Source organism: Coregonus lavaretus, assembly GCF_964263955.1.
Source record: "Coregonus lavaretus genome assembly, chromosome: 33".
Classification (NCBI taxonomy): domain Eukaryota; kingdom Metazoa; phylum Chordata; class Actinopteri; order Salmoniformes; family Salmonidae; genus Coregonus; species Coregonus lavaretus.
Genome location: NC_140020.1, coordinates 12,300,263 through 12,315,408, shown reverse-complemented (window position 1 = coordinate 12,315,408; position 15,146 = coordinate 12,300,263). Strand labels below are relative to the sequence as shown.

At 42.9% G+C, this 15,146-nt stretch overlaps 1 protein-coding gene across 1 annotated transcript in view; it reads left to right on the top strand.

Moving 5' to 3' along the window:
• The first annotated feature begins 2,862 nt into the window (after nucleotides 1-2,862).
• The window catches only part of LOC311108656 (monocarboxylate transporter 10-like), a 71,136-nt gene continuing 58,852 nt past the window's right edge, over nucleotides 2,863-15,146 (top strand). Inside the window, exon 1 of the mRNA XM_084151349.1 lies at nucleotides 2,863-3,474. Within this exon, the coding sequence (XP_084007475.1) occupies nucleotides 3,132-3,474 (343 nt within the window). The 5' untranslated portion in view covers nucleotides 2,863-3,131. The remainder of the gene's footprint in view (nucleotides 3,475-15,146) is intronic.

The following is a 15,146-nucleotide window of genomic DNA, read 5'->3' as shown; positions in this document are numbered from 1 at the left end:
AAGCACGGGGGTGGCAGCGTCATGCTGTGGGGGTGCTTTGCTGCAGGAGGGAGTGGTGCACTTCACAAAATAGATGGCATCATGAGGAAGGAAAATTATGTGGATATATTAAAGCAACATCTCAAGACATCAGTCAGGAAGTTAAAGCTTGGTCGCAAATGGGTCTTCCAAATGGACAATGACCCCAAGTATACTTCCAAAGTTGTGGCAAAATGGCTTAAGGACAACAAAGTCAAGGTATTGGAGTGTCCATCACAAAGCCCTGACCTCAATTGTATAGAAAATGTGTGGGCAGAACTGAAAAAGCGTGTGCGAGCAAGGAGGCCTACAAACCTGACTCAGTTACACCAGCTCTGTCAGAAGGAATGGGACAAAATTCACCCAACTTATTGTGGGAAGCTTGTGGAAGGCTACCCGACACGTTTGACCCAAGTTAAACAATTTAAAGGCAATGCTACCAAACACTAATTGAGTGTATGTAAACTTCTGACTCACTGGGAATGTGATGAAAGAAATAAAAGCTGAAATAAATCATTCTCTCTACTATTATTCTGACATTTCACATTCTTAATATAAAGTGGTGACCCTAACTGGCCTAAAACAGGGAATCTTTACTAGGATTAAATGTCAGGAACGGTGAAAAACTGAGTTTAAATGTATTTGGCTAAGGTGTATGTAAACTTCCGACTTCAACTGTATGATGATTGTGTGTGTGTAGTCAGTATGAATGCATCTGTGTGTTGTGAGAGCGTGTAGCATGTGCATAGTCAGTGCAAAAATAGAAGGGTCAATGCAGATCGTCTGTGTAGCCATTTTGTTAGCTATTTAGCAGTCTTATGGCTTGGGGATATAAGCTGTTCAGGAGCCTGTTGGTGTCAGACTTGTTTCTCTGGTACCGCTTGCCGTGCGGATGGAGAGAGAACAGTCTATGGCTTGTGTGGCTGGAGTCTTTACAATTTTCACACCGCCTGATAGCGAGGTCCTGGATGGCAGGGAGCTCGGCCCCAGTCATGTAGCGCCATGCGATCAAGGGCGGTGCAGTTGCCATACCAAGCAGTGACGCAGTCACTCAAGATGCTCTCAACGGTGCAGCTGTAGAACTTTTTGAGGATTTGAGGGCACATGCCAAATCTTCAACCTCCTGAGTGGCGCAGTGGTCTAAGGCACTGCATCGCAGTGCTAACTGTGCCACTAGAGATCCTGGTTCGAATCCAGGCTCTGTCGCAGCCGGCCGCGACCGGGAGACTCATGGGCGGCGCACAATTGGCCCAGCGTCGTCCAGGGTAGGGGAGGGAATGGCCGGCAGGGATGTAGCTCAGTTGATAGAGCATGGCGTTTGCAATGCCAGGGTTGTGGGTTCGATTCCCACGGGGGGCCAGTATAAAAAAAGATGTATTCACTAACTGTAAGTCGCTCTGGATAAGAGCGTCTGCTAAATGACTAAAATTTAAATGTAAAATGAAGGGGCGCTTTCGCGCCTTCACAACTGTTTGCGTGTGTATGGACCATTTTAAGTCCTTAGTGATATGGACACCAAGGAACTTGAAGCTCTCAACCCGCTCTACTGCAGCCCCATCGATGGGGGCGGGCTTGCCCACCGTTTCCTCTAGTTCATGATCAGCTCTTTGGTCTTACAGACCTTGAGGGAGAGGTTGTCCTGGACCACACTGCCAGGTCACTGACCTCCCTATAGGCTGTCTCGTCGTCGCCGGTGATCAGGCCTACCACCTTCGTGTCGTCAGCAAACTTGAGTCGTGCGTGGCCACGCAGTCGTGGGTGAACAGTGAGTACAGGAAAGTACAAAGCATGCCCCCGTATAGAGGGACAGCGTGGTCGAGGTGATGTTGCCTACCCTCACTACCTGGGGTCGGCCCATCAAGAAGTCCAGGGTCCAGTTGCTGAAGGAGTCCTAGGGTCCCAAGGTTGGTGACGAGCTTGGAGGGGGCTATGGTGTTGAATGTTGAGCTATAGTCAATGAACAGCATTCTCACATAGGTATTCCTCTTAGCTAGGTGGTAGAGAGTTTAGTGAGAGTAGAGGGAAAACTTCATAAAGGGTGGGACAAGTAAACCATGCAACTGTGGAGAAGGGACTGTTCAGTATTCTACTTTTCACTCTGCTGCCACAAAACCCTTAGGTATATAGATTTACCTTCATATGAACAAATCACAATTGTAATCTCCTGACGTTAGATAAATTGGTATATTTCAGTCAGCTTTCAGGTATGAAAAGGTTGCTGGCAGATATGAAATGATATGGATATGAAATCAGAAGTATTGGTATTAAATCGCTGGATGTTTCTGGGGATAGTTAACTTTGTACACAAGAGGTAGCTGTTTGACTTTCTTCTCTTGAAACCTCTGGTCTCTGGTGTTATAATGAAATCAATAGCAAAAATAGTCAAATTAAGTCTTATTTAGATGAAGTCATATTTAAAAGTTATAGATTTAGTTTTTTAACAATGTACAGGCGTATCATGCTGATAATTTAGAAAACGTTGGGAACACACCTTCCACGTCGTTCATTATTTTCCATAGAACGCATAGCCCCTAGTAGATTATTATATCTTACTCAATACAGCACAAATTATAGTTCCCGAGACTCCTAAATTGACCTTTTCCTTGCAAGAGGACGATAACTCCTCAGTATAAGAGAGAAAAATAAATGTGTTCTGGATCTTATCTTTAGAAAAATGTTTTTCACTTTTTCAAACACTACAGTAATTCTTCAATGTTCTGACGTCATACTTGAAAAATACGCCAGTAAGTCCAATCAGCGACAAAACCCCGGCATAATGTACGCACGCCCCGCCTCTCTGAGGTATCTATTTATACAATATTGCAACACTGACGTTGGACACGCACTACAGACAGTGTGGGCGGGTGGTAGAACATTTCAATAGGGCTACTGCTTCTGAATGGATGCAACTTCTCGATTACAATTCGCTGAAAGGAGATGCAAAGTCTTCATATTTGTAGATACACATTTTGGGGCATACCATCATCTGAATCTCTTCAGTTGAGCGTGACTGCAGCTTGAGAGCACATAATTTAGACTAGTTAGCGGCCAAGTCATATTATTGCTGTCATCATATTTGACAGTGTTAAAAATCTGCATAGTCGTGCCAAGAAATGACAGAAGGTACCAATATGACAGACAATGAATCTGACACAACTAAAGAAATGGTTCCTGCGGAAGAGACACCATTGAAGTCATATGAAAAGCGCCCTGAAGAAGCTGAGGAGAAGAACGAGAACGGGGGTAGCAAAGGAACCATCCAAGAGCAGGTCCCCGTGGCTGCGCAGGAGCCTGAGTTCGTGCACCCAGAAGGAGGATGGGGGTGGGTGGTTATGCTGGCTGCCATGTGGTGCAATGGAGCGGTGTTCGGAATCCAGAACGCCTTTGGCATCCTGTTCATGTCCCTCCTGAAAGAATTCGGCTCATCAGATGATGAAGACCTCAGGTTCAAAACAGGTGAGAAAAGTGGGCACAATGGCAAAACGGTAGCAAGCTGGCTAAATACTGTATTAGCCAGTTAGCTAGCAGCTCCATGCATCATAAAATATTTGTATTACTTTCTGGCTGCATATCAACATTTGACATTCATTTTCGTTCTTCCTGGTATGCTATTGGTGACTGATACTAGTGAACGGCATACAAATCACACTAATGGAACAAAGTTCAGAGAATGTCATTAATTTACCTTCAAACTAAATTCCGAGCTAATCACCCTTCCAGCTAGCATGGTCTAGATTGTTATCTGGTGTCAGTAAACCAGTCGAGCGTGCCACGTGCACATGGCTAGCCAGTGCTTGACTTGAAAGAGTTGAAGGAATTGCCTTTTTTCAAGTCGGTTCACTGAATTTCACAAATTACACTATGCTATAGAGACCTCTGATTATTCACTGTTAAGGGTTCATACACATTTTGACAGATGGAATTTCATGACTTTTCCATAACAAATAATTGGTGTATGTCTCTATGTAGCCTACATGGAAAAAGTCAGCGTTTATGTGGTGTTGACACTAGAAGGCTGCTGGTATCTCCTGCCGTTGTGCCCTTGATCAAGGCACTTAACCCCCCACAAAGTAGAATAACTGCACTGTTAGGCTACTGTATAAAACACATGTGGTCAATCCCTCCATCTGGAGGGTTACTGGGTGTACAGGCTTTTGATCCAGCCCTTTTTTTTATCCAACCCTGCTTATCAAGGTTCTGTTGCGCAGATGATGTTTACACTCTTAGAAAGAAAAAGGTTCCTTATAGAATCAAAAAGGGTTCTCTCTTGCTTCATATATGGAACCCCTAAAAGTTCTATATAGAACCCTTTTCATAGGGTTATTTGATCAGAACCCTAGAGGTTCTTCTTCACTGAACCAAAATGGTTCCACATAGAACCCTGCATGGTGCCATTTATGAATTATGGCTACTACTATAATAAACAGTGCATTCGGGAAGTTTTCAGACCCCTAATTTTGTTATGTTACAGCCTTATTCTAAAATGGATTAAATTGTTTTTTCCCCCTCATCAATTTTGAAAAAGCAAAAACAAATGTATTAAAAATAAAAAACGGAAACATCACATTTACATAGGTATTCAGACACTTTACTCAGTACTTTGTTGAAGAACCTTTGGCAGCGATTACAGCCTAGAGTTTTCTTGGGTATAACGCTACAAGCTAGGCACACCTGTATTTGGGGAGTTTCTCCCATTCTGCTCTGCAGATCCTCTCAAGCTCTGTCAGGTTGGATTGGGAGCGTCGCTGCACAGCTATTTTCAGGTCTCTCCAGAGATGTTAGATCGGGTTCAAGTCCAGGCTCTGGCTAGGCCACTCAAGGACATTCAGAGACTTGTCCCGATGCCACTCCTGCGTTGTCTTTGCTGTGTGCTTAGGGTCATTGTCCTGTTGGAAGGTGAACCTTTGCCCCAGTCTGAGGTCCTGAGCGCTCTGGAGCAGGTTTTCATCAAGGGTCTCTCTGTACTTTGCTCCGTTCATCTTTCCCTTGATCCTGACTAGTCTCCCAGTCCCGCCGCTGAAAAACATCCCGACAGCATGATGCTGCCACCACCTTGCTTCACCGTAGGGATGGTGGCAGGTTTCCTCCAGACTTGACGCTTGGCATTCAGGCCAAGGAGTTCAATTGTGGTTTCATCAGACCAGAGAATCTTGTTTCTCATGGTCTGAGAGTCCTTTAGGTGCCTTTTGGCAAACTCCAAGCGGGTTGTCATGTTTTCCTTCTGGAAGGTTCTCCCATCTCCACAGAGGAACTCTGGAGCTCTGTCAGAGTGACCATCGTGTTCTTGGTCACCTCCCTGACCTAGGCCCTTCTCTCCCGATTGCTCAGTTTGGCCGGGCGGCCAGCTCTAGGAAGATTCTTGGTGGATCCAAACTTCTTCCATTTAAGAATGATGGAGGCAGGGTCACGTGATGCAGTGAAGCTAGGACCGAGAGCTCCTGATAAATATTTTACAAACTTATCCTATAACTTCACCCATACTTATTACTACACTGTAGCCAAGAGTGGTGAAATGCCCATGGGACAAAGAAAAGGCAAGGGAAGCCCCGAAACAGACCAAGAAACAATGGAGAAAGAACCTCTGACCATGCCCTCCTCCGAAACCCAAGATGGCACCATGACACCTCAGGAAGAAGCTAGCTCACATCCTCAAAGTGATCAAGAAGGCAATGACTCCTTCACAACACAATTTTAACTAGAAAACGGCTGAGTTCAGCTGTTCCATCTCAGCACAGTTGGCTGAAATCAAAAGCTCCATCTCAGGTTTGACAACGACTATCAACGCGCTAGGATCACGAATGGAAGAAGCTGAAGAGCACATCAGCCCTGCTGAGGACAAGCTAGAGGGAATGTGGACGGAACTACAGAAACTGCGCAAAAACAGCGAATACCTGATGAATAAGGTCGACCATTTGGAAAACTACAGTAGGTGAAGCAACATTAGAGTTATCGGCCTCCGCAAGGGCTGTGAGGGGACGGACCTCATTGATTTCTCTGCTGCCATTATCCCCTCCCTACTGGGCAAAGAACATTTTGCTGAACCCCTGGTTATCGAACGGGCACACAGGTCACTCGCCCCTCGCCCATCCCCTGATCAGAACCCACAACCCTTCCTCGTTCGGTTCCTGAGGTACCAGGACAGAGAGAACGTTCTCAGAACCGCAGCCAAACATTTCAAGGAGAAAGGAGTGATCCTACACAACAGGGAGGCAATTAAATTATTTCCAGACATGAGTCCCGGTATGGTCAAACGCAGGAAGGAATTTGACCAGGTGAAAAAAGAACTTACCTCCAAGAACATTCCCTTTGCGCTGCTTCAACCTGCAATGATGATAATCATCCATGGCGGACAGAGAAGATTCTTCAAAACGCCCAAAGAAGTCGCAACTTTTCTCCGAGGACTCCAGGCGACCGGCTCAGGACATGGTTGATTGGCTAGCGGACCAGGTTAATGCAAGTTTATACAAGAAACACATCTAACAGGGGCAGAACATAAAACATTAGAGGGAATGGGTAGGACAGGTTTTTGTCTCTTTTATATAACACAAAGACACGGGGAGTAGCTGTGTTGATTAATAAGAATTTACCCTTCTGTGTAATGAAAACAGTTATGTGGTCCTCTGTAGCTCAATTGGTAGAGCATGGCGCTTGTAACGCCAGGGTAGTGGGTTCGATCCCCGGGACCACCTATACGTAAAAATGTATGCGCACATGACTGTAAGTCGCTTTGGATAAAAGCGTCTGCTAAATGGCTTATTATTATTATTATTATTATTATTATTATTATTATTATATTATTATGTAGTGGTCCATGGCAGAATGTATTCTGAATCTTGGACCTTGCTTAATGTATATGCACCTAATTATGATTATCATATTTTTATTCAAGATATATTCCTCAAGGTAGCGGAATTTCAGGGAACACTTGGTTGGGGGTGACTTTAATTTTTGTCTGGATCAGATTCTGGATAGATCCTCAACTAAAGCAACCTCATTGACTAAGTCAGCCAAATGCACTCTATCATTTATGAAATACTTACATTTGAAAGACACATGGAGACAGCTCCACCCCCAAGATGGGGATTACTCCTTCTACTGCTGCCCGCATAACTCTCATACCCGGATTGATTATTTTCTCCTATCAGCACAGGTAACCCATAGAGTTGTGGAAACTGAGTTTTTATCCAGAACTATCTCAGATCATTCCCCCCTCACACTTTCTGTTTGTATGCCGGATGGAGTTCAAGGGTTCTATAGATGGCGCCTAAACCCAACTCTTTTGAAACAGGCAGAATTTTGTCAATTTATCAGAGACCAAATGAAGTTTTTCTGTGAAACAAACTGTCCGTCCTCTCCCAATAATTTTGTACTCTGGGATACATTAAACCCCTTTCTTAGGGGTCAAAGAATTTCCTATACCAAAGGTCTCAAAAATAAATGCACTGCTGAATTGAATGAATTAGGGAATGAAATCCTATTACTACAAAAATAACACACAAAATCTGGCTGTAAAGAAACATACTGCTCATTGGTGAATAAAAAACTAAAATATAATACCCTAAGTACTTACAAAGGCTATTCTTAGAACTAGGCAAAGATATTATGAATTGGGGAGAAAACAGTCTTGGCCTGGTAGATAAAAGCTGAGGAGAAGTCGAGAACCATCAACTCTATTGAAACACAGAACGGTCAAGTGTCTCTCAACCCGGAAGATATTAATGATTCATTTAAACAATACTATTCTAAGTTATACAGTTATGATGGAACGTAACCAGCAATCATAGATACATTTCTGTCTACTATTGAACTACCGCACCTCACACAGGAAGACCAAAATGAACTAGATCGCCCCTTTACAAAAACAGAAGTCGAAAAGGCAATTTCCTCTCTACAATTCGGCAAATCACCAGGAGACGATGGCTTTCCCCCATAGTTTACATAAACTAAGTTGACTGTGCCTTTAAACCGCTTGGGAAATTCCAGAAAATTATGTCAAGGCTTTAGAAGCTTCTGATAGGCTAATTGACATCATTTGAGTCAATTGGAGGTGTACCTGTGGATGTATTTCAAGGCCTACCTTCAAACGTAGTGCCTCTTTGCTAGACATCATGGGAAAATCAAAATAAATCAGCCAAGACCTCAGAAAAAAAATCGTAGACTTCCACAAGTCTGGTTCATCCTTGGGAGCAATTTCCAAACGCCTGAAGGTACCACGTTCATCTGTACAAACAATAGTACGCAAGTATAAACACCATGGGACCACGCAGCTGTCATACCGCTCAGGAAGGAGACGTGTTCTGTCTCCTAGAGATGAACGTACTTTGATGCGAAAAGTGCAAATCAATCCCAGAACAACAGCAAAGGACCTTGTGAAGATGCTGGATGAAACAGGTACAAAAGTATCTATATCCACAGTAAAACAAGTCCTATATCGACATAACCTGAAAGGCCACTCAGCAAGGAAGAAGCCACTGCTCCAAAACCGCCATAAAAAAGCCAGACTGGACATGGAGACAAAGATCGTAGTTTTTGGAGAAATGTCCTCTGGTCTGATGAAACAAAAATAGAACTGTTTGGCCATAATGACCATCGTTATGTTTGGAGGAAAAAGGGGGAAGCTTGCAAGCCGAAGAACACCATCCCAACTGTGAGGCAAGGGGTGGCAGCATCATGCTGTGGGTGTGCTTTGCTGCAGGAGGGACTGGTGCACTTCACAAAATGGATGGCATCATGAGGAAGGAAAATTATGTGGATATATTGAAGCAACATCTCAAGACTTTGGTCAGGAAGTTAAAGCTTGGTCGCAAATGGGTCTTTCAAATGGACAATGACCCCAAGCATACTTCCAAAGTTGTGGCAAAATGGCTTAAGGACAACAAAGTCAAGGTATTGGAGTGGCCATCACAAAGCCCTGACCTCAACCCTACAGAAAATGTGTGGGCAGAACTGAAAAAGTGTGTGCGGGCAAGGAGGCCTACAAACCTGACTCAGTTACACCAGCTCTGTCAGGAGGAATGGGCCAAAATTCACCCAACTTATTGTGGGAAGCTTGTGGAAGGCTACACGAAACGTTTGACCCAAGTTAAACAATTTAAAGGCAATGCTATCAAATACTAAATGAGTGTATGTAAACTTCTGACCCACTGGGAATGTGATGAAAGAAATAAAAGCTGAAATAAATCATTCTCTCTACTATTATTCTGACATTTCACATTCTTAAAATAAAGTGGTGATCCTAACTGACCTAAGACAGGGAATTTATACTAGGATTAAATGTCAGGAATGGTGAAAAACTGAGTTTAAATGTATTTGGCTAAGGTGTATGTAAACTTCCGACTTCAACTGTAGCTATTGTCTCTCTGTAGTGTATTGTTTGTATTGCTTTGTGTATATGTTGGTATCTCTTGTTATTTGTCTTCTTTAGTCATTATTAGTATTATTGTAATTGTATGTATGTATTTATTATTTTTAATTTGTAATTGTTTTTATTTTGGGGGGTGGGGAGGGTTGAGTTACCTTTTTGTTGTACTACTTTTGCTGTATTGTTCTGTTGTTGAATAATAAAAAATAAAAATGATTGAGTTTCATCAGACCAGAGAATCTTGTTTCTGATGGTCAGAGTCCTTTAGGTGCCTTTTGGTAAACTCCAAGCAGGCTGTCATGTGCCTTTTACTGTGGAGTGGCTTCCGTCTGGCCACTCTACCATAAAGGCCTGATTGGTGGAGTGGTGCAGAGATGGTTGTCCTTCTGGAAGGTACTCCAATCTCTACAGAGGAACTCTGGAGCTCTGTCAAGTGACCATTGGGTTCTTGGTCACCTCCCTGACCAAGGCCCTTCTCCCCAGATTGCTCAGTTTGGCCGGGCGGCCAACTCTAGGAAGAGTCTTGGTTGTTCCAAACTTCTTCCATTGGGGACCTTCAATGCTGCAGAAATGTTTTTGTACCCTTCCCCAGATCTCTGCCTCGACACAATCCTGTCTCGGAGCTCTAAGGACAATTCCTTCGACCTCATAGCTTGGTTTTTGCTCTGACATGCACTGTCAACTGTGGGACCTTTATAAAGACAGGTCTGTGCCTTTCCAAATAATGTCCAATCAATTGAATTTACCACAGGTGGACTCCAATCAAGTTGTAGAAACATCTCAAGGATGATCAATGGAAACAGGATGCACCTGAGCTCAATTTCGAGTCTCATAGCAAAGGGTCTGAATACTTATGTAAATAAGGTATTGCTGTTTCTATTTTTCATAAATTTGCTAAACAAATGTAGACCTGTTTTCGTTTTGTCATTAGAGTATTGTGTGTAGAATGATAAAAAAAGTAAATGTAATCAATTTTTGAATAAGGCTGTAACGTAACAAAATATGGAAAAAGTCAAGGGGTCTGAATACTTTCCGAATGCACTGTATGTAGCCTATGTGCAGACTACTATAGGGGAAGGGGTGTATTTCCACTCTCACTGATTTTCTGGCCAGTCTCGATGTGCATTGTGTATTCTTTGTCAGTTTCAGGGCCATTAAAAGGTTCAAACATTTCTGGAAAGTGTTCAGACAGTGAGGTTGCCCAGTGTTTGTTTTTCCTCTCCATGGCTAAAGGTTCACCCCCACCACATGGATAATGATCCCACGTTGTTTCACTGTCTTTAGCCACCTGTTGCTGATGTTATTGGGGGTTGAGAGTGGATTTCTGTTGACGTGTGAAGGGTTACATCTGGACACAGTAAATGGGCGAGAAGTGCGAGTAGGCTATTTACCACGCTTTGATTAGGTTACGTGTTAAGGAGACTCATTTGTGTAGCCTATAACCTTTTCAAAGGGAAGGTCATGCATCAAATGTGTGATCAAAGCTGGGAAGACACACTGTGCTTGGCAGTGTTAATCATCATCGATTTGATTACCGAGCAATCCGGAATCACCCATTTCCTCACATTGACATTGCTGTGATTCTTAGGAAGATTTGCACAAGTGATTTAATCCAGATATAGATTAATCACTACATAGATGTATCAGATCCTGTTAACTGATAGCTACTAATCACAGCATTGTCACATTGTAATTATCACTCAAAGTAATCACTCATTGGTCATGGATTTCCTTGTTATTTTGTTTTTCTTCAGTACCATTACTTCTTCCTCAGTCTGAAATGAGTAGCGAGGATTGCATCAGCGTGCTTCAAGTCCAGCTGTCGCCTGCCTTCCACTTTCCCCAGCCGTAGTCCCTCTCCAGTTGTCATAGAGGTCTAATCTAGGGAGATCCTGAGAGGAACATAATCCAGTTTGGCACACTGCCAGTAGCTAACGGTCCCAGACAGAGGGGAGTTCATGGAGCCTTTGGCAACCCATATAATGTATATTTGACCTATACTAACTCATGTCACTGTTACACTACCTCAGGGTATGCCTTTTGGGCTGTTGGTTAGCTGCTAGATAGGAAGCATGATCATTTCTCTACTATGCATTACATCATGAGCTTGGTATGGCTGCAGAAATAATGGGAAACATGTAAGGGGTTTCCACAGATCCTATAATTCACTTCTAGGGGGGGTTTCTGGATCTCTGTAGCTCAGCTGGTAGAGCACGGCGCTTGTAACGCCAAGGTAGTGGGTTCGATCCCCGGGACCACCCATGCACAAAAAAATGTATGCACGCATGACTGTAAGTCGCTTTGGATAAAAGCGTCTGCTAAATGGCTTATTATTATTATCTATTTGATTAATTTGGAAAATGGGCTAGCTAGATGGATCATGAACACATTTTCTTTGCTTTTTGTAGAATACCACAGCTACAGATCAGCCCTGTCCCAATGGTGTTGAGATTAACTGGGACCTAAAAGTAGCTGTCACTCAAGCAAAGTTGACATTTTAAATTTAGACTGTCAACACCCATCTTAAACCTATCTGTAAAGCATGATACACTCGCACCCCTTGACCCCTTCCTATCCAGTCAGATCCTAAAGGTGTTGGCTCTCCAGTAACCAGTTGGACAAGAACAGCACATTTACTGTTTAGATTTTGTTTGTCTCAACAGTTGGACTAATGAGGTCGTTCAACATTCATTTATGTCCTTTCCCTCCCAAACATGGATGTAGCCCATTGGCAGAGGGCATAGGCAAATGTCCTTTCTTCCAGCTGCAGCCTCTCAAGCTCTGAGCTTCCTGGGGTGAGGGTGAAGTAAAGCAGGGGTAGTGAGGGGGTTTTGTCTTGCACGACAAAAATACACTAAAGCACATAGAACTATAGAAGATTATTGTGTTGCACCAATGCTACATGCCTCTGTTGTGTCAGGAAGTCTTCTATAGTTCTCTGTGCTTAAGTGTATTTTTGTCGTGCAAGACGCGATGGTACAACACTGTATACCAGTGGCGGCTCCTGAAAAAATTCTCAGGAGGGGCAATTTTTCTGATGATTTAGGTGACCTACACACATTTAAAAAAAGATATGTCCAGCAACAACATGAAGACAGGGGCAGCATATAAGTCAATACCAGAAGCATTTATTGACTGATCTCAAAAGTGTTGGCTTACCAGGGTTGGTGGAGCCCTCAGTTTCATCTTTGCCTCGCAAAGCTAACTCAAACACTCCGCAAAACTTCACACACTGGATTAGCCGGCTGAGGATGTGGCGGTTCTTGCTAATGTCGTAGTAAATATATTTGTTATAGTGAATATGGAATATGATATGTTGAGTAAAATGTTGTGCTAAGATCTATTTAGGTCAGGAGCTGGTTATAAGTTCTGTTCCTATCCAATAACAATGGACAAAAGGGTCCTATCTTGTCAGCCTTGTCAGCAGGTGGCCAAGGACAACACCCACGCCATAGGCCTCTCAGTTCTTCCAACTCAGGAGTTCTTGCTCTGAGGACACACACACACACAAACACACACACACACACATCATCACTGTTAAACACACACACACACACACACACACATCATCACTGTTAAACACACACACACACACACACACACAAAAATCCCCTCTCTTAGGCTGAACATTTGAAGACAGAGAACCTGACTCAGAGCCAATGCAACAGTGACAGTAGCCTGCAGGGGACCTCGCCCAACTCATCAGGACCAATCAGAAGATCAGAACTACTAGATTGAACCTACTTCATTTATTGCATAAAATGTCTGCACACAATGTTTCGGGGCTCTCTTCAGATAATAATAATAATAATAATAATAATAATAATAATAATATGCCATTTAGCAGACGCTTTTATCCAAAGCGACTTACAGTCATGCGTGCATACATTTTTGTGTATGGGTGGTCCCGGGGATCGAACCCACTACCTTGGCGTTACAAGCACCATGCTCTACCAGCTGAGCTACAGAAAGTGGATACTCATGGATGCGCATTGCAATTGTAAAATGTCAACACAATTGGAGACACCACGTCATTTTTGGAGACATGTTATTGACAGTAAACTATTGTAGATGCGACTGCTAACTAACTAAAACATTTTAGCTGGCTAGCTAATCATCTTAGCTAAATGTGGGGCAAACAATTCAGTTATTTACCGTTAATTTGAGGGATTGGGGTGAAAGAAATCGAGTTACATAGTGATACTTTACGATATACTGTATTGACAATATCGCAATATTTTAGCGCTAGTTGGCTGTACCTGCACCAAAACACCATTATTGTTCCTTCATAGCTTGTTCTCAATCTTTTCACATTGGGAGCCAATTTGTTTTCAGCACTTTTATTTCCATGACTGATCAAAACTCGTTCTCATGGCTTTCTGATCCCTCTGCAACAGACATATGGTGCGCAATAAAATCACAGTATCGAATCGCAATACGTATAGAATCATGAGACTCGCAATGCTGATGCATATATCTTATCGTGAGGTTCCTGGCAATTCCCAGCCCAAGTTCATTTGCCACAACAAATCTCTTCGCTAGCAAACGCGATGTCTTCTCCAAAACGGCAATGTGTCTCCAGCAATGTTTACTTTTTTGACGTTCTATGGCATCTCCACTTTCCAAGCATATATGACCACATGTAATATTTTGGTAAGTGATGCAAATAGTGAACTATGTAGGGCCAGGATGTAAAATATATGTAGCTGCAGCAATTTCTCTTATCTGATATGGTAAGTAATGGGGCTTAATTTATAGCTCCCTAAGAGTTTGACGAACGGGTCCGTGAACGCGATTCCAGATATATTTACCTCTGAATAAACTGCCTTTATTACACCATATCCACATCCAGTAAACTTGTGATTATCAACACTAACCTCATCGTTGTGGCGGCGGACAGCTAGCCTGTATCCCTCGTCATCCAGTTGAGTGAGTGGCAATGTCTTTTTTCGTTCGTACCAATTTTTGGAAAATCCTCGGGTGTAGGACTTTCCGCCTTTAGTAGAAACCTGTTGAATTATTAAATTTGGTCTGGGAGGTCCTAATTGTTTCGTTGCCAATTTATCTTCATATGTTCGCAGACAAAAAGGAACTTCTTTCAAACAATCCACTCTTTTCTCAGTTACGTTCATGGTTACGTAACGTATGACGAAAGCGCGTAAGTGCAAGCCCACAGACACCCATTGAGATTGTATTGAAGGCTCTGAAATTTGAAAAAAATAGATTTTACATGGGAGTCTATGACAGAAGTTCTGGGCGATTTTCAATCTGACTGAAATCGCCCCAAAAGGGGGTGGAGCCATTTGAAGCACGACTTTAGCCTGATTCGACATTTAGTGGCAGTGTGGCACTGTGGCAGATCAGACGTATAGATTACAACACTGATAACTACTGTTGCCGTGATATAATTGATTAGAAAAAAAATCCCTTCCTTTTCCCGTTTGGCAGTGCGTCGCCCATATCGCCCTATTGAACAGGCCGTCCCTGCTGTATACAGACTACAGAGCCCTCTCCGCGCACTGTAAGCTACAATAAATCGAGTTCCCCTGTATTTTGGGCGGGAAACGGCTGTGAAGGAAGCTGTAGTCTATTGCAAGTCGGTTATAAATAATCTGAAACGATGTTGTGTATGTTTGCTGCTTCTCATTAAATCATGTGTGGCTGTTTTTTTTTTAGGCTATGACCTAAAATACATTTGTTCATATGGGCAGAAAATGTTATAGTGTACAGAAATTGTATCAGTTACAGTTCATGCGAAAATATTTAG